The sequence below is a fragment of the Vicugna pacos genome, chromosome 11, assembly GCF_048564905.1.
Source record: "Vicugna pacos chromosome 11, VicPac4, whole genome shotgun sequence".
NCBI classification, from domain to species: Eukaryota; Metazoa; Chordata; class Mammalia; order Artiodactyla; family Camelidae; genus Vicugna; species Vicugna pacos.
In genome coordinates, this window is record NC_132997.1 from 96,813,320 (window position 1) to 96,839,302 (window position 25,983).

At 44.9% G+C, this 25,983-nt stretch overlaps 1 protein-coding gene across 3 annotated transcripts in view; it reads right to left on the bottom strand.

Moving 5' to 3' along the window:
* The window catches only part of ADAM12 (ADAM metallopeptidase domain 12), a 323,192-nt gene that overhangs the window by 270,627 nt on the left and 26,582 nt on the right, over positions 1-25,983 (bottom strand). For all 3 annotated transcript variants that reach the window (XR_012077674.1, XR_012077673.1, XM_072972099.1), the window contains exon 2: positions 11,052-11,188. Coding sequence is in view for 1 of the 3 variants with exons in the window: in XM_072972099.1 (XP_072828200.1) it covers positions 11,052-11,188 (137 nt within the window). In the remaining 2 variants the exon portion in view is untranslated. The remainder of the gene's footprint in view (positions 1-11,051; positions 11,189-25,983) is intronic.

The following is a 25,983-nucleotide window of genomic DNA, read 5'->3' on the forward strand; positions in this document are numbered from 1 at the left end:
TGATAAAGTTCTCTACCCCGGCGGGCTTTTAACTCTTCCTGATGTTTGTGCTGCAGGAGGAGTTGACATTTCAATGAGCTCTGTTTGAGCAAGCTTCAGAGTAGTTCCGAAATGAAACTGCCAGCTTTTGTGCGTGTTTTGAAAGGGTGAACATCCGTCCAGTGCCTAGCACAGGGCCTGGGACATACTGAGGTCATATTAACTATGTGCTGATTAAGTGAATATCCAGGAAGAACTCAATAGAAAAGTGGGATACTCTTTATCCAGCACATTTCCCCCCCTTAAAACTCTTAGACAGAATTCCATTGAATGGTGCCTGGTTCCTAGGCAGGGTCACCACCCTCAACTCTAGGGACCAAATGGACTCTTCCCCCCAAGCTACACAGGACTTAATTTACGTAGCTGCACATGGCACCCCGAAGCATTTACTGGATGGGAAAAAAACAGCGAATTTGTTAAAGATATAAGGCACTGTTTTCAAATACCATAATGTGTTTCCCTAATGATAGACTTCATTTCAACCTTTTCAATCATTTTTCTGTGTTTGAGAAAAAAAATCAATACATAGAGCAAGCATATACAAACTATGAAATGTGGCTGCTTCTGTAATTAGGCTAAAATCTTGCATGTGGGTCATGGGTGACCAAAGCTTGGGAAAAGCATATAAAATATGTCACCTACATACACAAATACAGCTTCATTAACCCATCAAGGATGGGCAGTGGAGTATGCAGCTCTTCAGGGGAGTCCTTTGCGGGATGCTGCTGGGGTAAGACATGCCAGGGATGGCCAAGGAACTGGGAATCCTAATGCAGACACAACCCATAACCTGGTCCTGGTCTCATGAATTCTGTGCTCTCACCAACTCTTTTCTGGATTTATGACCATGTCTTTAAATCATATGCTCGGAAAATTAACAGGTTCATGCAAAAGGAAGACCTTTAGTACCTTTGCTGAGTAAAAATTGCATATGAGGATGGTTATGCCAGCTGACTAAAATCTTTCTGTTGCCACATTTAGGAAAAGGTCAAATTAACTTAGTAATTAGAAGAAAAGCAGCCTGGAGGCAGGGACCAATTCAGGGAGTGTGAAAAGCCAGAGTGAGGTCAAATGCTAGAGAGTTGGGAATTAAATTTTAAAAATAGCATTTTAGGGACAAGAACTTAATGATTGGGTTTGATTTCAAGAATGAATGTGGTTTTCTGAGAATGACCATCCTTCTTTTCTGACCTGTACAGGCACAGGTATAAGAAAGCCAGATCCCTGCTATGTTCCCAATTATGCAATTTTTTAAATTAAATATATTGTGTGAAAAGGAATGGTGTCATGATTCAGAACTTGAGATTTTTTTTTTTAACCTAGCAAGAGCACATACATATATTTCCTTGTTCTGTCTGCTGGGAAGACCAAGAAGCAATAACCCTGCAGTAGCAGTGAGCACACCCAGCACCCAGATCTTGGTTTCTAATACCATTTCCCAATGAACCAGGGCTCCATGGAGAAATGGCTGATTTTAGAACTGACACAGGAGGCGTATAAGATGAACCTGGTGCGTCTTGTAGTGGCTGAAAGTAAAAAAGGGCTCACACACACACACACAATAATGGGTATTTATCAAAAGGACACAGGAGCTGATTGAAAGAATCTCCAGTGGCCAAAGCAGAAACAATTAAACAACAACATTGCTAGAGTACAACCTGAAATATAAAATAAAAAATCGCTGAGTCCATGCTGATCTGCATAAACGATTGAGTCCATAAATAAACAGAGTAGACAAATCTCACACGCAGAAAAATTCAAAATAATTTTTGTCGCCACTTCACCTCCAAAGAGGTGGAGCATAATTCCTTAAGTGTGGGATGTGCACAATGACTTCCTTCCAAAGAACTCAGTCTAGAAAGGAAGGAAGACAGAGGAACTTGACAGTGGAGACGTCTGACACACGTGACCTCCATCAGCTGATCAGGGTTAATGTCAACAGGGACAACCCCGTTTTTGGTCTGTGCCTTCCCTCTGGTGTGACAGGAGCAGTCCTTTATCTCTGTGGTCTTCTCCTCAAAGCAGACAAACCCCGTTCAGTCATGGGAAAAACAGCAGACAAATTCTGGTCGTGGGACATTCTACAAAATCCTTGACTCATGCTTCTTAGAAACCTCAATATTATCAAAACCAGAAAGTGTGGGAAATCGCCACAACCAAGCAGAGCCTGAGGAAGCAGATGACTAAATGTCACATGGGGTCCCAGACGGAAAATCTGAGAACACAACAAGGACAGTAGGTAAAAACTAGGGAAATCTGAGTAAGGTACGGACTTCAGTTAATAATAATGTATTGATACTGGTTATGACAAATGCACTTATAATAATGTAAAATGTAACACTAGGGGGAACTGGGTGTGAGATATACGGGGTCTCTGTGTTATCTTTACAACCTCCCTGTACATCTAAAACTGTCCTTATAGAAAACACTTGTTTTTAAAAGGCTAGTAAGAGCAGCCTTTGAGGGAGGGAGAAATCGACTTTTATTCTTACCTGCCCCAAATCTCCAATGGGCAGATTTCTGTAAATACATCGAGTCCTGGGAGACATGCATTTCCATACGTGGTGACCATCATGCATCCTCAGTGGGTGGATATTTGCCCTCAAAGGGGCAAAAATTGGTACTTGGGAGGGGATGAAAATTCTTAGGTTATTACCTTAGTTCAAGTCACCCCAAAGTTTAAAACTACCCAACAAAATCTTATACCTTAGCATTTAATTTCCCCCACTAGGGAGAAATTAAATTTTAATTTTAATTAATGTCATGTTTCTCTTGAGGCGGGCAATAATGAGAACATGGCTGTGAGATACTGATGGATGCCGCTCAGAAGCACGTACCTGATCCTCCCAAGGATGCGTGGAAGAAACGGGGCCGGGGCGGGGGGTGGGGAGCGGTCAGGGGCACTTTAAATCGGCACCAAAGGAGAATCTTCACACAAGCGCTCTGCCCAGACCTTGTGTCACAGCCACGTAAGAGCACCCTATTCAGTTATTTTTAATAAGATTGTACCTACTTGGTTGTAGGCACTCGCATGGTAAGTTTAAAAATATTCCTCACTTTTTAAGAAAAGACTAGAAGAATTTTCTTTTCTTTTTTTTTTTTTAAATCTGAGCTTTAAATTTTGGTCGAACAAAACATCTTCATAACCATCAGGACTGTTCACAGAGCAACAATAAAGGAGCGGGTCTGTGTTGGTTACATTTTAACTTTAGAGAAATTCTAGAGGAAAGACGAAGCAACCAGCAGCTCTTCACATTAATGAAACTGACCCCAACACGAAACTGCTAAATGCAACGTTGACACGTTACATCTCTCCTGGGAAGCGATGCTCTTTCATCTAAACTGTGACTTTAAAATTATAATCCATCCTAGGAAGTATATGTTTTTCTAAATGTCCCCACTCCTCAGAAACTTTCCCTTGTAGTAAAAGGGTTCAAGTTAAAATATAAAAAAAAATGTCATTAACTGTTACAAACGGACCACGCAAGTGTCAATGCGAGTAACAGGGAAAGCTGGGTGTGGGGTATGTGGGAATGTTCTGTACTATCTTTGCAATTTTTCAGTAAATCTAAAGCCATTCTAAAATCGCTTATTTAAAAACTTACATATCTCTTACTAAATACTTTTTAAATTGATAACAACCGTTAGTTCGCTCAGCTCTGAGCCATCCTGTGTCATGGGAACTTGACCCAGGACACAGCAGGCACTCACAGAGCCTTGGATGAACGGATGAAGACCTGAAAACAGAATTCACCCAACTCCTTTTCTCCCCCAAATCAAATACGCCCTGCATGTCAGTCCAACACGGAGAGTCTTACCCGAGGATTATAAAAAATATATATATTTTATAGCCTCTGAACAATGTAAACCACTCTTCCTGCTAGCATGATCCAAATGTGTTATTTTAAAATACAATTTTTTAAAAAGACCTAGTTCTATGATGATGCTACAATTTTGAGGAAGGAAAATAGTTGCAGAAACCATAGGGAGACCTGGTTCAGGAGACAACTTTTTGGAACGTGCTAGTAAGACCCGGCTAAGAGGTCACAAGAAATGAATGCGTTAGCGGAGAGCTTGGTGGAAACGAAGCCCAGAGCCCTCCTTGGTTAAGTGGCGCACGTCCAGCGGGGGGACACAGCGGAAGCAAGTGCAGCGCCTTGGCGTGCTCTCCCCTTTGTGCTGGGACCAGGGAGGAGGAGTGGACGGGGCAGGGTGGGCGGGGAGCGGGGATGGAGCCCTCACGTGTGCTTGAGGAAAGCCATAGACAGCCGGGGGGCAGGATGGCCAGAGCTCTCCATGCCAGCCCTGAGCCGAGACCTCGCCCCGGGAGTCCAGATTTATGAACCAGTCCTGATGCAACGCACGAGGGAAGGGAAGCGAAAGATTTTCCGGGAGGCAGTCGGGCCCTGTGGGAAGACCAGACGTCAGAATCTAGCTGTCAGCCCTGTCACTTCCTGCTCTAACCCTGGGAGCCTCTGCTCCGTCACCTGCAAAGCACTCGCAAGGCCCGCCGTGCGGGGCGGCGGGGGCACCGGGTGACGATGTCAGCGCTAACATCTAGAGTGCGTCCAGCCCGGGGTTGCAAACCACAGTCTGAGGGCCAAGTCCAGCCCCCTGTCTGTGAGCCAAGAATGGTTTCACATTTTTTAATGGTTAAAAAAAATAAAAGGAAAATACTTCATGACACGTGAAGATTATAGAATTCAAATCACAGTGTCCACAAATAAGTTTTACTGGAACACAGCCACGTCCCCCAGTTCACGTATCATCTCTGGTTGCTTCTACCTTGGATGCTGCGGTGGCTATGCTGAGGGGCTGTGACAGAGAGCGTAGGACCCACAGAGCTGAGTGTACTTACTGTCTAGCCCTTCATAAATACAGTCTGCCAACCTGTGGTCTAGCGCCATCCAAAGGGAGGGTTCTCACTAACTGCCTTTCTACCCTCCCCAGTCTTTTCCCCAGTGCAGTGGTTCCCGAGCTGGGGCAACCGTGCAGACCCCACCCCTACCCAGTCCAGGGTGTCCAGAGTTGACTCGGCTGGGGAGGAGGATGCCACTGGCACCTAATGGATAAAGACCAGGGTGCTGCTAAGCATCCCACAACGCACAGAACAGCCCCCTCCTGCTGCGCACACAGCCGGGAACTCTCCCGCCTCAGAGGCAGTAGCATTGAGGCTGAGAAGCCCTGCGCAGTGAACGTGGAAAGGCCAGAATGAATGAAGGGAAGGGAGAGTGGCTGACGTTTACTGAGCCTGCCCAGGGCTCTGTGTCAGGCAGGAAGGTAACCATTCCCAGCTCCTCGACAAATAAAGAAACAGAGCCTCAGCAAGGGTAAGTCACTGGCCCAGCATCACACAGCAAGGCAGAGGCTGCACAGGAGTCCTGAATGCATTTCTGCACGTTCCAAAGCCTCTTCTCCTTCCCCTTGGCGTAGTACTGATTCTTAACAGCACCGGAGTTCCCAGAGATGTGAGGATGCCAGTTTTTACCTCGATACCCCCCTGCCGGGAGGGTGTGCACAGCCACGGCTGGGCAGGCTGAGCGAGTCAAGGCCTGCAGCACCTGCCGGGGTGTCAGAGGCAGACCTGTGGGGGCTGTCAGGCGCGGGGCGGGGTCGGAGACTCGGACGGGAGTTGGGAGACCAGCGGCGGGGAGAGAGCATCCTAGGAGACCACCCTGTCCGGAAATCATGTTCCAACCTCACAGCCCCTCCACATTTCTTATGAGGAGCTTCACAGTAGGTATTTTAATAAAATTCTATTCCTAAGAGGAAGCACTACTGGCCGGCTTAGAAACGAACGAAAGCTCAATGTTCCCCGGGTCCAGAGGCTCCTCAGTGAGCTTCCTCGGCCACCTCCCCGCTGCCAGCCCGCGGCCACTCCCGCAACTACCAGCACGTCCCCTTAGAGAAGAGAGACCCACCCTCTGCAGGGCGGGCCATGGAGACCTCTGGAACGGAGACAGGGAGAGTCACTCCAGATGAGACGTCAGCAGTCACAGCAGTGACAAATGCCGCGCTCTCCCGAGTAACAGAAGACCTCCAGATGATTTAAAGGCACCTACACTAGGCTAAAATGGGGTCAGCAGTGTCTAAAACGTCCAGGTCGTCCGAGAGTGGTTTGCAAGCTCTCTGCAGAAACGGGGAGGCTCCCCAGGCACCCGCTGGCATTTGAATAAAATGCCAACGTTGACTTTCGCCTCCTCTGTCTCCTGGAGCACCCAAGGCACCTCCACACCAGCGAGTGACCCGGCCTGGGGCACAGAGGAAGGCTCAGAGCCCGTCGAAAAACGTTTTGTACCCTCACTAGGTGCCAAACACCACACTAAGGGACCAGGACAGCAGAAAGCTGAGGCCCCGCCCCCAGGAGGGCGCGGGCTGGTGGGAGAGGTAGAAACACACGCTGGCGATGCGGCGCAGTGCGATCCTGCCGAAGAGCTGAGTCCCACGTGGCTCCGAGGCAGGGTCCACAGCCAGTGCCACAGGCAGAGTCCACGTCAATCTGCCAAATACCTTACGGCTTCTGTGCTTTTATACAAATTCAGTGAGGCCATTTCTTCTCTCCAGGATGGGGTTGTTGGGTTGAGCAGTCAAGCTGGATTATTCTAGGGACCCTGCTGTACAATGATATCCAACTGAAAAAAGCAGACTCGCTCTCAGAGAGAAGGGGACCCGCCCTGTGATGGGCAGCCAAACTGAGGAACCAGCAGATGCAGCTCTGCCCTCGTGCCCACCCTGGCCACATGCTCCTTGGGGACATCAGAGGGTGTACGTGTGATTTTAGTCATGTGTCTGCTGCATCTGTTTCTGCCATGTCCTCAGGCTCAATGTGCATGAGTTAAGTGTGTCGTGATGTGACTGACGAGGACCAAGGTACAGGAAGGACACACGTGGCTGGGGAGGTCCGAACGGGCTTCATAGAGGAGGTGCTAGTTAAGCTGGGGCTTCAGGAACGAGCAGGACACAGGTGTCAGGGACACAGCATCGCTCAGCATGGCGGTCAAGAACATGGCATATTCAGGCAAGAGACTGCCAAGGACATGCAGGATGGCTGAGATGTGAGAGCAGAGCCTCCAAACTCAGGGCGGTCCAGCCAGCACAGCTTCTTGGTTACCAAGCTAAGGAACCTGACTTTGAAGTCAGATGTCATGCGAAGCTTCTGAAGGGTCAGATGTCTCCACTCTCACGATATGAGGGGAGCTGGAGGATGACAACCTTATCTTCTAGAGGCTATTAAATATAAAGTGGGGAACACGGGTGGGGGACACTGTCCACTCCTGGACATAGCGCATGAAGGCAATTGGGAACTTCCTGCTGGAAACACCTAAAATCCATTGGAAGTCAATGCCCAAATCTCAGGGGTCAGAGCAGGGTGAGCAGTTTGGATTGTAAGTCACCGTGTGTCAGAGGATGAGGGGAGGTGATCAGATCCACCCACTTCACACACAGTAGGAGCTCAAGTGTGGTTACGCACAGGAGCCCCACCCCTCCCTGCGACAGGGGGACAGTGAGGTCCCAGGAGGGAAGGTCACGGCCAGTGGGAGCCCTTCGTCAGAAACGGACGGAGGAGGAAACTCAGGGGAAACCAACAGTGAAGAGACAAAGCCAAAAAGAGTAATAAAAAGTAAGAAAGTAAGTTAAAAACAGATGAGAGGAAATAAGAGACAACAGGGTCTCGGGAGCCAAAGGAAGTGAGAGTTTCAGAGGAGAGTGAATCAGTGTCAAGAGAAGTGAGATAAAGAGCGGGAGGCATGCCCTGGCTTCAGGGGTTGGGAGGCCACCTGTGACTTTGGCAAGAGCAGTGCGACGAAGTGTCGGGAGTGGAAGCTGCTACCGAGGGTCGCAGAGGGCCCGCGGGAGGGTGCAAGGAGGGGAATGTGACCTCCGCTCTGAGACGTCTGATTGCAAAGGGGTAGAGGGATCGTTATTTGAGGGGAAAACAGCTCGTTTTCTCAGCCGTGAAACAAAGCGAATGGGACTGTCTGGAGCAGACTCTACCTATGCCATTTTAATTAGCTGCTACTTGATATTTAAGAGCCTCAATATGCTAAGGGAAGCTTTGGTTTCATGTTCTGATGCTTTTGCCTCCTTATTTTCCATTTCATGTATTATTTCCATAATTTCATTCTCATGCAAGAGAGCTGGAAATTGGAAATTTCCCGGAGCACTCAAAGGCTGAGCTCAGCTGAGTTCATTTCACGATCAACCACATCTTGATCTGTCTTCCCTGGATCCAGGGTTAATTTTTTTCAAGACATGAAATTGGAGATGGGTCCCTAAGGACAGTTTAAACTTTCAATATCACCTTACATTGGGGTGGGAGTTTTTTGTTTCCAAGTATTTTCACAGCCATTATTTCATCACATTCTTACAATGACCCTGAGAGGGAGGAAAAGCAGAGCAGCTCATACTCATGTTATAGAGCAAACCAACAGCAAACAAGCAAACAGCTTGACGGACACTATCTAACGCGGACAAGGGCACATTCTTTCCCGTTCCTCTGCTCTTTCAGCTACATGATTGGGGCGATGGTGGCTTGAATCTTGATTCGTAAGGGACATAATAATATCTTATCCAGATACATCTCAATCACAGATAAGAGAGAGAGAGGGAGGAAGGGAGGAAGGAAGGAAGGAAGGAAGGGAGGGAGGATCTGAGGACTTTTGCCTGAATCAAGTTGAATCAACTTGAAATCAGATGAATCAAGTTGACCAGCCCCCCAGCGCTGGACTCAGTGGTTTCCCCGAGTACCGAGCTTCTAAACCCACGTGCTCATCAGAATCACCTGGGGACACATTCTAAAAAGGGAGATGCCTGGGCCTTCCCATAAAGCAATTAAATCAAACTGAATTGAAAGAAACAGGGGGGTCAAGGAATAAACTAGGGGAGCAGGAAAGAAGGCAAATCTAAACGCCTATTATTCTAACATACAGCAGGCATCGTTGTGCTGCCAAACATTCATTAAGTGAGCGTGTTTTGCATACTTGAAGATACACTCTGTGAATGCAGTTTAAAATGACAATGTTGACTGTTATGTTTGATAACGAGGAATGACATACACATCCAAACCATTAGCCAGAACCCCTGTTCCTACAGCAAATACACACATCTACCCCGTGGAGAATTACTGCACACATGTACATACATGTAATGAACCTGAACAGACATTTCCACGCACCCACCAAATAAGGATGCTCCCTGCAGTTACAGAGCCATGATTCGGACCCCACGCGTCATATGTTGAGATGAGGCCCACGGCATTACGACAACTTAAATGCTGTTCCCCAAATCACCGAAGTCCCTATTCCCTCAAACAATGGCAGTAACCTGGAGTTATTTTAGTCAGGAGGTATGTGCTTACTCCCCTCACGGTTCTAATCCTGGAGGGAGAACCCTAGAGGAGTTGGGACAGCTATCAAACAATAGTGGGTTTTCCTAATTCTCTACAAAGATGGTGCTGGTGGTCCCTAGTCATCAGGTTGGAAGCTTGGCCAGGGGCAGGTGTGCCAGCTCTTCCCCGCCATGTCTCCTGACATCTGGGAGATGGCTGGCTGGCAGGAAGGACGCAGTGGGAGGTCAGAAACCAGAACCAATCTGGTCCATTCCCATGGCACACGGAGAGCCTTCATCAGCTTGTTGCTTTGATACCCTCCACATAGGGTTGCCAGATAAAACACAGCACATGAGTTACATGTGGATTTTGATAAACAACAATATCCAAATATTGCATGGGATATACTTATACCAAAAAAATGTATATTGTTTATCTAAGTACAAGTGTAGCGGGACATTCTGTACTTTTATTTGCTAAATCTTGCAACCCTATCATCAGGGAAAGCTCTCATAAAGGCTTTCACCATCCAAGAAACTTTAGATTGCTCCATATTTTTGTATTATTAATTAGTACCTATAATATTTCAAAGATATACTTTCTTTGTAAAATAGTATGTTTCTCTTTTTCTGAATGTATTGTGTAGGTTCTAATTTTGCAAATTAATAGCATTATGAAGTTCTCTTTAATGTCTTAAGTTTCTCTTCCAGGAAATATCATCAATGTCACCATAATTGACTTGTGCTTAATATATTCAGTTTGCAACAGTCTCCATGAAACAGAAATAGTGAAAAACTTTAGATTTGACATTTGGATCCTTTAACCAAATTTCCAACCTTTCTGAAGGCTCACTTTCACTCTAAAGCTTTTTTAGAAAATAAAATAATGATGTAAATCATATTATCATTATGTACATAAAGGTGGCCCAAAGCAGCCCTTCCAGAAAACTACAGAGGATTTTCACAATCTCAACTGCTCTTTTATAAAAAAAAAATCTGTTTTCCATAATCAAAAATAATCTAAAAATAGCTCCACATAACACAACGACAAAGCCATCTGTATGATCTCTCCAGAGAGCTCATATTTCTATAGATTTTATCACTTTCCAACTGTTCCAACAAGTTCTGAAATTTAAGAAAGTCATGTAGATCTGTGAGATAAAACTCATCGAAATATTAAATTTAATCACTAATATTTCAATTATTTTATATTATTGTTTTACATCATAGAATACTTTAAATCAAATACTTGTCAGAGTAAACAAAGCATAAAACTGCATTAAAACTCATTATGAACTTTAAAAAAAGTTGCATTAATATGTTCCTATCAATAATCGACCGATAAAACCAAACTGTTGATGAAACAGATATAAATACAGGAAAATACCCAGCACTCAAGTCAAATGAACTGGAATTTGTAAATCTGGAAATACTATCCCTGGTGCGTATTTGAAAAAATTACTTTCAACAGATGCAAAGAGTTCTGGGGCTCTCATCAGAAATGTCGGGTCAACATCAGTTTGTATTTTATCTTCCTGATAATGAAGATTTCACATTACAAGGAAGGATCAAATCGGGATTAAAATAAAGACAAAACTTAAATAAAGGAATCTGAACGCAGCTGATGTGATCTTCAAACGTCAGCCATCAAAAAGTCAAGAAGAGAAACAGACCAAAACACTGACCTCCGAGTCCACGTCCTTGGTCGGGTTCCACGGGTCTCCGCTCAGAAGAGAGGCAGCGACCCCCTCATAAGCTCCTCCCCCGTCGCCCGCTCCAGCCGGTGGCACCGAAGGTCCGAACCTGCCTCCCAGGTTCAGCCCTGCAACGAAAAGAAAAACCCCCCTGCTTACTGCGGTCAGGAAGAGTTGGACATAAGGGACTCAACGAGAACATTTGGAAGCTGAACAAAGCCAGGGAAACAGCATCATCTATTAAATCATGGTAAGTGTTAAAACTGATTACTTCTCTGTCAATCGAACCAAAAAGGTTTGTAACTTGAAGAAAACACAAGCTAATTTTTCCCCCAAGCCCTGTGGCATGTGCTGGGTGATTATCACAGTCAAAGTATATATAATGCTGTCCTGCAACGAGCCACAAAAACCCACAAGCTGTGACTTTTTAAATGATGAATTAATGCTTTGCTGAAGATCAGCTCTCTATTAAAAGTCTCAGGGATTTAGCTGTATTAAGGCTAAATCCGTTTACTTAAGTCCCCATGAATCAGTTAAGCACAATGCCAATTCTCCTTTCTGTCCTTACGGAGGCTAATTTTATGTGCTTCAGGGAGCGATTCTATAGACAAAATTCATTTGTCATTTCAGACTGACTAGACTGGTTCATGTAAAAACAAAAAAATTAAGTCATTCAATAAACTATTATATGGTCTTGTTTCTTGGGGTCCTGTCTGTGAAACCAGTTAATATACTGACCCCGGTTCAATTTAGCACCATTTCCATAAACAATCCTCATGGAAAGTATAACATTTTTCTCTTCTGGAGAGTGTATCACTTTCTTAACAAATACGGTAATTTCTCCAGGCTTGCTCTCCTATGAGGTCACGCCTCTGCTATTCAGCGAGACCACAGTGTACCCTCAAGGTAAGGATGGGAATGGGTTCCCTCACATGTTATTCCCATTTCTTCAACCAGGACTCGTAATTTTCAGACCTGAGTCATAATAGCACAGTTTTAAGTTACTAAAGAGTTCACATTTATTGGGCACAAATGGTATTGAAATTTTAATCCTAGACATTTTACAGTTCTCCAAATACTTTTAAATCCACACCATTTTATCATTCTCAATGTGGAAGTCTGCAGTTATAGTCAGGTTACAAAAGGATTACTACTTGAGTATTAACTGTCTGACAGCCCCGCTGGAAAATTCTCAAGCTGGTCACAAAGTATTTAAAACACCCATTTGCGCAGCGCCCAAGGAATGAGGATGAAGCAAAAGTTGGGAGTATGGCCAGTGGCTGGGGTGGGGAGGTGGGGAGTGAGCCGGGCTTCTCGGCCAAGTGGGGAGGGCAGCGCAGGAGAGAGGACCATGGGCCAGGGCAGGGGGGGGGGAGGGCATGTGGTCTCAGGGCTGGGATGAGCCGAGTTTTCAGGGATGAACTTGACTTGCGTTCTAGAGCTGAGGGTTCCAGCCATGCGAGCAGAGGGGACTGGCTCCGGGTGGTGGCGGTAGACACTGGTGGAAGGCTGGATGGAGGGAAGAATGAGCTACCTGCATGGAAGACATCAGAAGTCCTTCTCTTGGCTGTAGAGGAGGCAGCCACTGGAGGCATAGAAATCTTAAATAATGAACCTTGTCCAGTGCCTTGATTTCATGCCCTTCAACGTGCTCCAAGGCAGTGCCGAGTCACTAGCAGCAGGGCTATGGAGTCAGGCATACCCCAGCGTCAGTACCAGCTCTACCGCGCCTCAGCTGTGGGTCCCCGTCCAGTTGTTGGCCTACCTGTTTGTTCATTCACTCATTCACTCACTCACTCGTTCACCAACTGGTTCTTAACTCCCTGCCTTGTGACAGACCCTCCAGACCTGATGTCTCCTATTCAAAAAGCCCATTCCTTCTGCTCCAGGCCAGCAAGCTCTAGTGTCACCTGGAGCCAGCCCCCTCTGCCGACACTGCTGGGACCCTCATCTCTTAAAGACAGCTTCACCCCAGAAGACTTGGTTCCCTCCATCCCACACATCTAAAAGAGGGTCACAGATAAAGCTGCTCTCACGACTCATGTTTTCATATTGGGATAGAAATGACTGGACCACTTCAGAGAGCAACCAGGGCTATGAAACAGCAGGGCCACGGGGCTGTCCTTGTAACTCGTATGTAAATACAAAATGATTTCAAAATAAAATTTAATGAGAAAAACAGGGTAATGGCAAAGTGGCAGGGAGGGCTCCTCTTGATGGAGCGTCAGGAGAGACCTTTATTTGCTAGGATGGGAAGCACCGAAGCTGAGAGTGAAGATGAGAAACTTCGAGCCCCACCCAGAGCCAAGGGAAAACCGTGTCAGCAGAGGGTCAGCAAGTACTTTCCTATCCCATAAAATGAGGCAGAGCACGGGGGTGACCCAAGGCAGATGAAGCACATGGAGCACAAAGAACGCCAGCGGGCTAAGCTTTGCCAAGACTCAGGCCTCTTGCTCTGGAACCTCAGTGGGATTCCCAGGTTGGAATTTACTGAGATAAAGTGAGTTTCAATCCAGTTACCCAGCTCCTGCAGAGTTGGACTAAAAGTGCAATGAACTGAACTTATCTTGAAGGAGTGCTGGTGTGTTGTTTGAATTGGATTAGGAAGGCTTTGAAAAATACCAGCAGTTTCGGAGTGAAAGCTGGAGATCTGTCTGAACTCTCCCCTCCACCAATGAAAACCAAGCACGTGCCAAGAGTTACCCCGGCCAATATGTTAATCTTCTGAAAAGTCAGGTAAAACTGTTAAAAAAGCGACTGTGAGCATTTTTAAATTTCCTCTACATAAACAAAGCAATTTGATGACAGGCTCCTCCTGGCGGCTTTATCAGTTACGTTTCCCACACAAGTGAATTGTTAAATTGAGGAGTTAATCGCCAATTCAATTGTCCAAGGCTTGCTAAATCCAACACTGGAGTCCTCTGTCACCTGCCACCCAAGACACAGTGGGGAAGACGGGATGGTTTCCAGACATATTCCAGCCTCGATACTTTCGCCCCAGGCCTCAGATACTTAGGGAAAGAGTTTTCCCATTTACTAGAACCTGTTGAGAAGCTGTTATGTCTCTCTCTTTTTTTTTTTAATTGATGTATACCAGCTACAACATGTCAATTTCTTGTGCACAGCACAATGTCCCAGTCCTGCATATACATGCATATATTGATTTTCATATTCTTTTTCACTAAAGGTTATGACAAGATATTGAATATAGTTCCCTGTGCTATACAGAAGAAACTTGGTTTTTTATCTATTTTTATATATACTGAATAACATTTGAAAATCTCAACTCCCAAATTTATTCCTTTCTTACCCCCTTTCTCCAGTCATCATAAGATTGTTTACTATGTCCGTGAGTCTGTTTCTGTTTTGTAGATGAATTCATAGTGTTCTTTTTTTTTTCTTTTTTTGTTTCCACATATAAGTGATATCATGTGGTATTTTTCTTTCTCTATCTGGCTTACTTCACTTAGAATCACAATCTCCAGGTCCATCCATGTTGCTGCAAATGGCATTATTTTATTCTTTTTTTTTTATCACTGAGCAGTATTCCATTGTATAAATATACCACAGCTTCTTTATCCAGTCATCTGTGGATGGACATTTAGGTGGCTTCTGTGTCTTGGCTGTTGTAGCCAGTGCTGTATGTCTTAGAAGAAAGGAGGTGTCACTATGATCCAGATCTCTGGATTGAATCATTACCTTGTTTCTGCAAGCAAGGGAAATCAGAGAGGGAGCAAGTCCACCTCCTTGGCTTTGGGGAGGCTGGGGAGGCCTTTGCAGGGCTTCCCATTTGATAATCAAACTGCAACTGCACAAACCAAATATAAAGAATTTTCTTAGTTCCCTGGACCTTTTCCTCCAATACTTTTAGTAGCAGAGAAAAAGTTATTTATTCTCTTGAAGGCAGAATATCACAAACCCTGAACATTTTCCTTTTTACCTACATATTCTAACCTCTTAATCCAAAAGAAGTCCTTTGGGGCTGTTTCTTTTTTTTTTTTCCTCCCACTAAGAGGCTTTATTTCCAAACATTCCAAGGAGAATTCAGAGGCAGACTCTGCCAGCACTTGTAGAATGTTGTGTAATCTTTTAAAGAAATTGAGTAACGGCACTATTTGCTGAGTACAGTATTTCTTATCTATACACATGGATAATGAAGCCATCCCTCAGCCTTTTAATTGGTTGCACAACGTCCCCCCAGCAGTATGTGTAGCCAGAGGATGGCTTCTTATGAGCTTTGCTTATGTATTTATACACTGCTATTTCTTTCAGATGATGCAAATAAAATTTTTATTTGTGCCGCATGGATAGACAGAATAAATTATACACAGCTGTGAGATATCAGAGTGTATTTTATGGAGTGATCTTGTTGACAAACCATAAAAGGAGGACACACATTCAAGCCCTGGAAACCCAAGGAAAAAAAAAAGTGACCTAAGAAAATAGACAGTTTGCATACATTTTGTTTTTCCAAATATTTGTGCATCAACAAAACTTGGTTGACTGAATAAAAAATGCAAAGAGCTTGTATTGGGGAAGAACTTCCAGTTTTTTTTTTTTCTGTTGAGGAACCAGATGCACGGCTTGCCACCTTGATAAAATGGCCAATTCGCTTCAATCTCATAATGGGAAAAAAAAAGCATATTAGATATTTTGGCTTCTAATGCAGTTATCTTCTGTACAATCAGTTCTGCTTTCCCACGAGGTATGTGTGCCTAAATTGCTTGTCTCTTTGTGTGAGTTTGTCATCTTAAGACCTGATTACAGCTGGTGAGGAGGGAAGTGACAGACCAGGTCCTCAGGCAAGAATCTTTGCAGCAATGGCTTTTAAGGTTTTAGAAAAGCCAGCAATGAGGCTACCCCCAAAAGTGACTTCAGATTCCACCCCTCCATGTAAAGCACCCAGAGCATGGCTGCCCATGGAAGTTCTGCCTCGTTCCCCCTCCAGCCAAGCCTCCTTTGCCTGGCTTACTAAGGGAGGTCCAGACTACCCTGATGCCCACCTAAGGGCTTCAGCTCATTAGAGGTGGAGATTGACGTGGAGTTCTGAGATAGTGGACAACAAACATCTTGGAGCCACAAGACCTGGCTCTGTTCTTGACCTTTCTTCAATTTATTGCCCTGCATCCAAATCTTCATCTGAGGTTCTGCCTTCTACAAAATGGGAACCACATTCTCTCCCTTCCTAATACCCATAGGGTTAAGGAAACTCAAACATATCAGTACAGTCAAAGGGCTTCTGAAAAGCTCAATGCACAAAATCAGTCTAGGATGTTGGAACGCAAATTTCCAGACCCCTCGGTGGTGTTTGTCCAACCGAACCACACGGCTGGTGTGAAGACAACAACCCGATACCCATCGCTAGACAGTGCCGGGGTTTTAGCTGCTGGTGGTCATCCATTCAAGCTGCCCGGTGGGCCGCTGGGGAAGCAGCCTCTGATAAGGCTACTAGTCAGGATGAAACTTAAACATCACACCTGGAGTTCTGGCTTTAAAGGGAAATCATCATCAACACCCACATAAATCTAAGCGAGGAGAAGCAATCTGATGTGCCACAAGTAGGATTAAGATAAATATCCTTTAGAAAGTCTGGCTGGTGGGAAACATTGAGACAACTGTTATGAGTTGCAAAAGAATCTGGAGCCAAGGTCCTGGAGACACATAAAGCATTTTTCTTAGCCCCAAATCTCTGAGAGCTAAAGAAAATTTCATAGAATCGGCTGAGCAGTGCCATGGTTCAGGGAACCATGGTGGCAATACTCCCATAAGGGACAAATGTGTTTCCTTCATTCAGATCTGTATCTACAGTCTTCAGCAAATAACAATGTCATTCTCTCATGTCATCTGCAGACTCTGTAGGTGATAATTAGGGACTTGATTTTTAAAATGGTATAGCTCAAGGATGTTCAAAAGAACCATGGTAAAAGTTAATCCTAAGAGAGTCATTTTGCAGTAGAAAACCTGAAAAACACTGCACCAGCCAGATAACCAAAGTCAACAGCAACATCCATCATCCTGCTGTTGGCATGTACTTTTCGTAGGACATGATGAAAACAACGCTCTACTCTGTGACCTTACTCCCTCAAAACCACCACCTCAGTCAGTCCTGACACAAATGCCAGTAGAGGTGCTTCCTACAATATATCTGACCAGCACACCTCAGAACTGTCCATGTCATCAAAAACAAGGACAATCTGAGAAACTGTCACAGCCAAGAGGAGCCCAAGGAGTTGCTAGGACTAAATGCATTGTGGAATCCTGCACAGACTGGGGAACAGAAAAAGGACATTAGGTAAAAAGCAAGGCAATTGGGATGAAGTATGAATGAACTGTAGTTAAAAATATTATGTCACTATTGGTTCATTAATTGTAACAATTGTACAATACTAAGGTAAGATGGTAATAATGGGGGAAACTGGTTATGGGGTATAGGGGAACCATATTACCTTCTCAGTTTTCCTCTAAATATAAAACTGTCCTTTAAAATGAAGTCCGTTAATCATCATTTAAAATTTAATCTGTATCTTGCAAGAAGAATGTCATTCTAGGGCAATTCAGTATCAAAAGGCTCAGTGATGGCTCCAAAGACCAGCAAATGGGAGTCTTTACCCTTCACCTCTCTTCTAACATTGCTCCTCGTTCAGAAGGAGGAAAGAAGTGGTAACGACAGCCAAGTGAAATGCATAAACTAATTAACTGACAATGTTCCCTAGAGTATAAAAAGGCGGAGGTAAGCAAAAGTAGTTGATCCTTAAGCAGCAGAAAGGCCCTTCTAAGCACCCCCAGGGAACTCTACAGAACACAGAAATAAGCCACTATAAAAACTTGACATTTTTGGTTATTGGCTACAAAGCTCTGAAGTAGTACAGAAGTGAAAAGTTGGTTTAGGAAGGTGACACCGAGTGACAGTCACATAAATACTTCGATAAAACGGTGCTGACACTGAACCAGATTCGCACCGAGTCTCAGATCGGAGCTCCCCGCGGCAGAAGGCTGACTTACCGAGACACAGCCTGGTGTGGGATGGCAGCTACAGGGCTGCGAGCCGGGAGACACAGCGTGCGCCCGCCGCAGGCTCTGCGGGGACACCCCCGGGCTGGTCTCTCGCACTCTTGACACACAAACCCTATATGTGTCCAGGAAGGCTATGGACCATTGTCCACCACAGAGGGCTGGCAAGGGGACCGAGTGACATCTTGGATGCAAAGTGTATGTGGATGTCATTTAGCTTAGTTTTTTTGTTTTTGTTTTTGTTTTTGTTTAAATCAGTCTTTGGAAAGAAACACGTGAAAACGCTCTTGCAGGGCTTTTGTGGAGGGCCAATGGGGCTGTGGATTTATTGGTTTATTCATGCTTGTGTGTATCCCTGATTGTACTGTAATCAGCCATATCACTTTTACAATGGATGAAAATTTTAAACCTCAATCACTGGGACTCTTGACAACAAACCAGCTGATTTATAACGTTTCACTTTCCTACCGGCTTTCCTGGCATCACAGACACTCAGCCTCGGGCAGGCCAGAGGACATGGCCCATTTGGAAATAAAAGCAATCAAGTCCTGCGAAACAATTACAATTTTGAAAAGATGTTTTGTATGTCATTTCAAAATTCAAAGAAAGCTACTTATAGCTGCCCATAAATGTTTCAGGTGGATTCACACCCCAAGCGCAAGTCGTCTCTACTACACATAAAGATGACTTTTCGTGCCTAAAGTGTCTCCTATCTGTAGGGAGCAAAATCATTTACAACATTGGCTTATATTTTTATACTCCTCTGCTGGTCAGTGGAAGCTAGTGTGAGTCCTATTTTATAAACAGGGAGACGGAACTCGAGAGTTATACAGGTTATTTCTAATGTTTCCCATAACAAATGGCAGAATTAATGGCAAAACCCAAGCCTTTTGCATTTCAAATGTGTCCACACACTTTGTCCTTCAGAACAGAGACAAAGACATGCTGCAGGAATTCATCTGTAATACTTTCGAGGGTGGAGGATAGCGGTCAGAATTTTCCAAAATTGACTTTGCAAGAAATGATATAAGAGGAAAATGGAACCAGTTATTAAAATCTTACCACACCAGCAGTTTTTGGAAGTAAACAGCAAAAGGTGAAGAAGAGAAGCTAGTTGATTCCATTCACCACTGTAAACGTATTAGATGGACTTAAACAACAGAGCAGTCATTTAGCATCTACACTAAAGTCCCCGTGCCATCTAAGGTCTAACATCCTCGCTGCACCATTGTCATCTTCAACCACCTTCTGCTGAAATACACCCTCAGCCTGGCAGCACCTGGTGGTTCTGCTTTTCTCCACTTCTCCAGCCAAATCTTGCCTTCTCCACTCAGACTCCTTCCTCTGGCCTCCTTTCCTCCCTGGGAACTTGAGCATCCGTCAAGTCCCAGCTCTTGGCCATCTTCCCTCCCTATCTTACCGTCCCCTAGAAAAGTCAATGTTTTTAACTGATGTTGCCCAAATCAGTACTTTTCCATCTGACCATTGACCCAAGCACAATCTGTATTACAATATCTACTGGACAGTTTAATCTCAATACCTTGTCACTGTCATCACCTCTGAGTCAGCACATTCAACATCCAGAGGCCTCACTCCCTCCCCTAGTCAGAAAACAAAACATTTTCCACCATTAACATCTTGCCATCACCACCACCACTCACTCCGTAAGTCACATGGCTGGGCGACATCTTTGACACACTCTTTCTAATGCCCACATTCAACAACTACGATCGGGTATTTTGTGCATTGTTTTTGTTTTCTTCTGTTTTCTACAAACTCTCCTACTTCCTAACTGAATCCTTCTAGACAGTTTCATCACCTGCAGTCTCCCCCACCTCCATTCTTGAAGGAGAGGGACATGTGGTAAGAGCAAAAATCTACGGCAGAGTTTTCCATCACGAGAATGTGAACACGAGTGCCCTAATGGGGGTAGAGAGCTTGGTGGGCTCCGTAGAGACAGAAAGGCAGTCAGGGTGGCCAAAGGGGACTGAGAAATGGGATTGGGACAGGTGGGAGCAGAAGCACAGGAGGCAGACCCAGCCTTCGAAGGCAGGGCTTGGATTCTGAGTGAATGCAATGGGAAGGCACTGTAGGGCTTTTTGCAGAGTAAATCTGATTCATTTTGGAAAAATTCTCTGCCTGAGAATGCAGTGTGTGGAGACCATAGAAGAATGGATAAATGAGAACTATTTATAGGGCAAAAATGCAAAGTTCAGCATAGATTACATATAGATTACAATGGGGAACACTAATTAAACAAGTGCTATGCACCAAACCCCATTCTAATCTTTTTATAAGCTCTTTTTTGTTTGCTTGTTTAGTTGTTGGTTTTGTTTTTTTTTTTTGGAGGGGGAGGTAATTAGGTTTATGTGTCTATTTTTAATGGAGATACTGGGGATTGAACCCAGGACATCATGCACGTTGGGCAGGTTCTCTACCACTGAGCTGTACCCTCCTGCCTTTATAAATTTAAACTGTTTAAATTTCACAACAACCCTATGATGTTCATCCCTATTGAGCAGATGAAGAAACTGAGACACAGAGAAGTCATTAGAAACTTGCCCACGGTCCAGAGAACCAGGAAGCCAGGAAGCCAACCCAGACAGCCAAATTCTAGGATCTGTCCACCAGCCACACTACATGATAAACAATCGCTCTGGCCGGGAAACACTCGGAATCAAATTCAAATTCCTTCCTGAGTCCTACGAGTTCTGGAACTTCATCCCTTGACAGCTCCATCTTGCCCCCTCTCCTGTGACTGCACTGACCACCCTTCGGACCATCCATGTGTCCGGCTACGTCCTACCTCATGTCCTTTGTGTTTGCTCTTCCCTCTGCTGAGACGATTCTGCTCTCAAACCTCTGCATGCCCTCAGAACTCAGTATTTATGGCTCAGCTCAAATGTTAGCACCTCAGAGGGGCTGCCCTAGTTAATACCCTTCCTTCCAATCCAAGTTTCTCTCCAGCCCATCATCCTATTTGGTTCCCGTCATAGCACTTTTCAGCATCTAAAGTTGTTTTCTTTCTTCATCCTTTGGGCTCCACCACCAGACCCACAAAATCTAAAATGGCAAGCGGTAGGGGCGCCATTTGTCAAACTCATGTGCAGATGAGTGTTTATTTCATGAATTATTACCAAACAAACAAAAAGTTGCCATGACCGTGAGATCATAACGACATGGGGTGGCAGGGGAGGTCCCCGCGGCTCGGTCCTTGCCACAGAGACTTCTGACAGGTGATTGATTTTTAGCTCACCCAGCAACGTCTGGCTTCTTGCGGCTAGGTGCCCAGCACCAAACCCACGTAAGCCTTATTTATAAGCCAGAATTCCAATTTATTTATTTTTAATGCAAAAGAACGAGCAAGTCAAGCAGAATCTTCATCCAAGACATTTTGCTCATTATCTTCCCAGCAGGAAGCCTTCCTCGAGAAGCCAAATTGAGATCAGAACAGAGAACTAAGGGACCAGAACAGAAACTGTCATCATGGAAGCCTCTTTCCTTCTCTACTCAAGACTGTGTACCTGGCACGCTAACCAAGGGCACCCTAAATCCCAGCTGTGCACCAAGAGTCAGCGAGCACAGGCCGATTATTCGAACTTGAACGCGTTTTCTACAGACTGGGCGGGTTCTCGGAGGCTAGCTCTCCAACGCCTAGGAACGCATCATGTGTTTGCCTCTCATACCGCCATTTAGACACATTTCATTTCCTTTGTGAGAAAAACACTCCTGAGTTTTAACTTAGGTAATAGTTTATAGACCTAAACCCCATGTGTGTTTATGAGAAAATATACTCAGAATTCCAAAACGCCACAGCGGGGCCATGTCCTACAGCTCATGCCCTTCCTGCGGGAACTTTCACTTCCCCGCTTGCTAGGAACTCAATTGTAGGGAGCCTGTGGCTTGGGCAGGATGGCAGTGGAAACAGGCAAGACAGGGACTCTTGGACTTGAAGCACAGTGAGGATGGGGGCTTCTAAGTTAGGGGACACTCGTCTAAGTCCTAGGGACCAAGGGGAAAGTGTGGCCACCTGGAGGCAGGTGCTGATCTGATTTTTGCAACTTTCATTTCCTAGTTGTCAACTTCGTCCATGGATTTGGGGGACTCTAATTTTAACAGTCCAACAGGATACCCCAAATGACTGTGCCACAGGGCTTGAGTCCTGAGTTCAGAGGAGTTTTACTTCTGTGTGATTTGACAACTATTCACTAGGTTTACAGAATAAGCTCGGATCCTGTTTAGTCATTTTGATTAGAAATACTTTTATTCTCAGTTTTTGAAACTGAACAAGGTGCTTAAGTGGCTTTAAGTCTTGCTTCACCTCAAACAGGTAAAGCCAAAAAGGAAAGGAAGCTGTTCAGATCAGGCACTTTGAATCTGTTTCTTCTCAATGATACACAGCTTTATTCTGATCTGTTCCCACAGACACCAGAACTAGCCACTCCCATCCGGGCCAACAAGTATCTCATCGGAGCAGGTGCACTCGGTAGACGGAGTATCCTTGCCCTGGTTTAAAACTCACACTAGTGATGCATTCGTTGTTCTAAAATGGACTTTCAACTCTCTGAAATTAGCAGTGATAGGTCATCCAAGGGCCACCGTCATGAGGAGGCTTCTGGCAGAACCAGGAGCTCGACCCGTCTTCTCCTGTTGCAGCTTCTAGTCACACAGTAAAGCACCACCGAGTCACCAAGAGAAGGTACCACGTCCTATGGCCTCCCTGCACTGATGGCGGTGGGTGAGGGGGTGGGGAGTGGGCAGGGTTCCCTCCTGCCTTTGCTGGATCTGAAGTATGACTGTTTTCCATCCATTCAGCAATGACCGGGGCTGGCAGGTTGACAACCCAGTAGACAATTATTATAAAGAAAAATCCCTATAAAAATATATATATATATGTATGACCATTGGTGAGGAAAAAAATTATTAGTTGTTTCAATGTGAATTTGTCACTGAAGCTGAACTTTTTCATATTTTTATCAGTTGTTTTCTTTTCCTAATCTGAGGATTATTTGGGCATATCTGTCGCCCATCTTTAATTGGTCTAATTTGTTCTAATTTATGTACGTGAAAGTTTATGGGCTAAGAATATCAAACAGGCTTATTTCTAGAACGAACAAGCACACAAACCACCGCTGAGTCAACCTGAATCCTCCCCGCGGAGCGGAAGCCGCCGTCACACAGCCAGGGGGACTGTCTTCTGCTGTGCAGAGCGGCGTGCAGGGACGCGGTGTCAGGGAACGGCTAACAGCACATCAGGGGTCCGTGTGAGTCAAGGGCAGGTTCAAGCTCTGCTTTTCACCAAAGGTGGGACCTTTCTAATTATACAGCAGAACACACAGTGTGTCACCCCTGGAATAGCTGAGAAACCCAAGGTGGCGGCTTGTGGAATGACCTGCTACGTGGCAGTGCTCATTTAGAAGCAGCCATGACAGAGGGAAGAAAGGAAGGAAAGAAACCTTTTCTGAGTGTCGATTTCCTAGCAGATTTCACGGCGTGGTTCTTTCCTCAAATTAAACGTGACTCTGCCCTCAAGGAACATAAAGTCTAGTGAAGAAATGGACAAGAGCCTTTTAAGAGCAAGTAGAGTTGAAACAGAAAATGGAAAGCAATTTAGATGGTCCAGGAAGTCTTCACAGAAGGGGTGCCAAGTGCGTCAGGCTTTGAAGAGGCAGGATTAGGGTGTTCAAGTGTCGGGGGGCAGGGGTCTAGGAGGAGAAGCGGGGGGAAAAGGCTCCTTCGACTGATACCCCAGGTCCAACTCCATGACACAGAAACAAACAGCAAGGAAGGGAAATGTGAGGAAATGAGGGTAAAAATAGTACTGGCCCGAGTCCAATCAGAAGGGCAATAGATGTGAGCTATTACTGGTCTACTTTTAGACTTTGTTCAAATAGGTCATTCGTTTTCAGTACATGGAAGGGCTAGACTGAGATCTCCTCCATCCCATCCCACGTGGACCCGCAGACTCACAAAACCTTCATCACGGAGGAATTTCCTTTGATAGTCACTGTTTACGATGCAGAAAAATAAATTGGGGTTTGTGTGGAGCTGCCAGATGGAGCAAACAAAATTATGACTCCCAGCTCAGTCTGAATTTCAGATAAACGTGGAATAATTTTTCAGTATAAGTATGTCCCTCATACTTCATGGGTCATACTTATACTAAAAACTCACTCATGGTTTACCTGAAATTCAGACTGAACCAGGAGTCCCCTGATGTATCCATCAATGCTAGGCGCAGGCTTCCTTGCATAGTTCACTGGCCCACAAAGTCAAAAATTTTCAATCAATTCTTAGGAACATGTTCTGGTTTCAAAATCTGAAGTTAACACGAGAACGCCTGAAACGTAATTATTCTCAGTCAACCCAGGGTGTACGACAATATTCTGTGGTACCACATTTGAGACCAAAATAACCTAGTGACATATTTTGAAGGAGGAAAAGAGATTTTTAAGCTCACTCGAGGACACACCTCTTACGTAACTGGATCCTCTTAATCTCACAGTGTGTCTAACCCAACTGCTGGAAGACGAAGTCTATACACAATGAAGAGTTTCATTCAAGGGTCCACATGACTCCATCCGTCACCGAAGCACATGTTTGGCACGGATTGAAAGCTAAAAGCAGTCGAACAAATACTTCAAAACTGAATTTATATCTCTCTAACACATGGTTTATATACGGATGTAATACCTAGAGAGATTTGCAGTTCTCAAATAATATCCTGGCTAAGGTACAATGACGTCTGCAGCAGACCACAATACCAAAATTATTTGCTTTTTAAGTATGTTCAAGAAATCAAAGTTTAGGAGGGGGCCGCTGCCCAGAGATTCCTACTTGAGCGAGCAATTGTTAAAAGAGATAAGAGCCCACGTGGATCCATAGTAAGTCAAATATTTGCATAATTCCTTAAACAATGAGAAAGCGCCTCTCTAAAGCACCAACTTCAGAATGAAATTACCAAGGGTGGTAACTCATATTTTAATAAACGTCACAAGTTCCAAATATCTCTTCATCTAGGAAAATCGCTTGAATATCAAATCCATAGCAACGCACCATATGTTCACTTTTTGTTATTTAAAAGTAAAAAAAGCTAGCCTCGTGCTGGTTTTTGTTTTATATGCAAGCATGCTCAGGTATACTGACCAGTTCTTCTAAGTGACTTATCCCACTAGACAAGTTTCTAGATAAAACCCCCAAAATATTTTTTTAAATAGATATTTAGTTTTCACTGTCAAAAAGCCAACTTCCCTTTTTTCTCCATCTTTTCCGTTACCTCCCCAACAATCTGATGGCAGGCAGACCCAGCCTCAGTCTGTTAGAGGACAGACATATTTACCACCGCCTGGCCTATGACATTCTTGTAAATATTTTAATAGCCTCCCTGTTCCCAAGAAGAAAATGGAAAAACTGCAACAACTCAAAGACAGCAGGGTCCACGCGCTGGCACACACCGCCGTTCCACTCACTTTCCCAGTGTGCGCGCAAGATTGCTTTTCGTGAGAAGGGCTGGGTGGGGAGCAAAGAAATTGTCACATTGATTTTCTGTGGAAATAATATAATTTATATATATATTTTTAACTTGACAGTATCAGCGTAAATCAGAGCCAGATGGAGAGAAACTCTGCTCCTGAAATCTCATTCACAGCACACACACAGTCGGCAGACCCTCTAGGGCTCTGGAGGACAGATTGGGTGGGGGGTTGGGATTCAGGTCAGGGACGGTGACAGCTGCCCATAGCGTTGCTACCACAGCGGGTCTCCCTGTGCTACACTGCTGGCAGCATGAAGGGATGCTCCTGCCCCAGAGCCGGACTTGGCTCATTTCTTGAAAGACTTTGTACAGGAAGCTCTGGGGACGAGCGTGTGTGGTCATAAGTGGCATCTCCCAGTTGTCAGGCACTTTACAGTT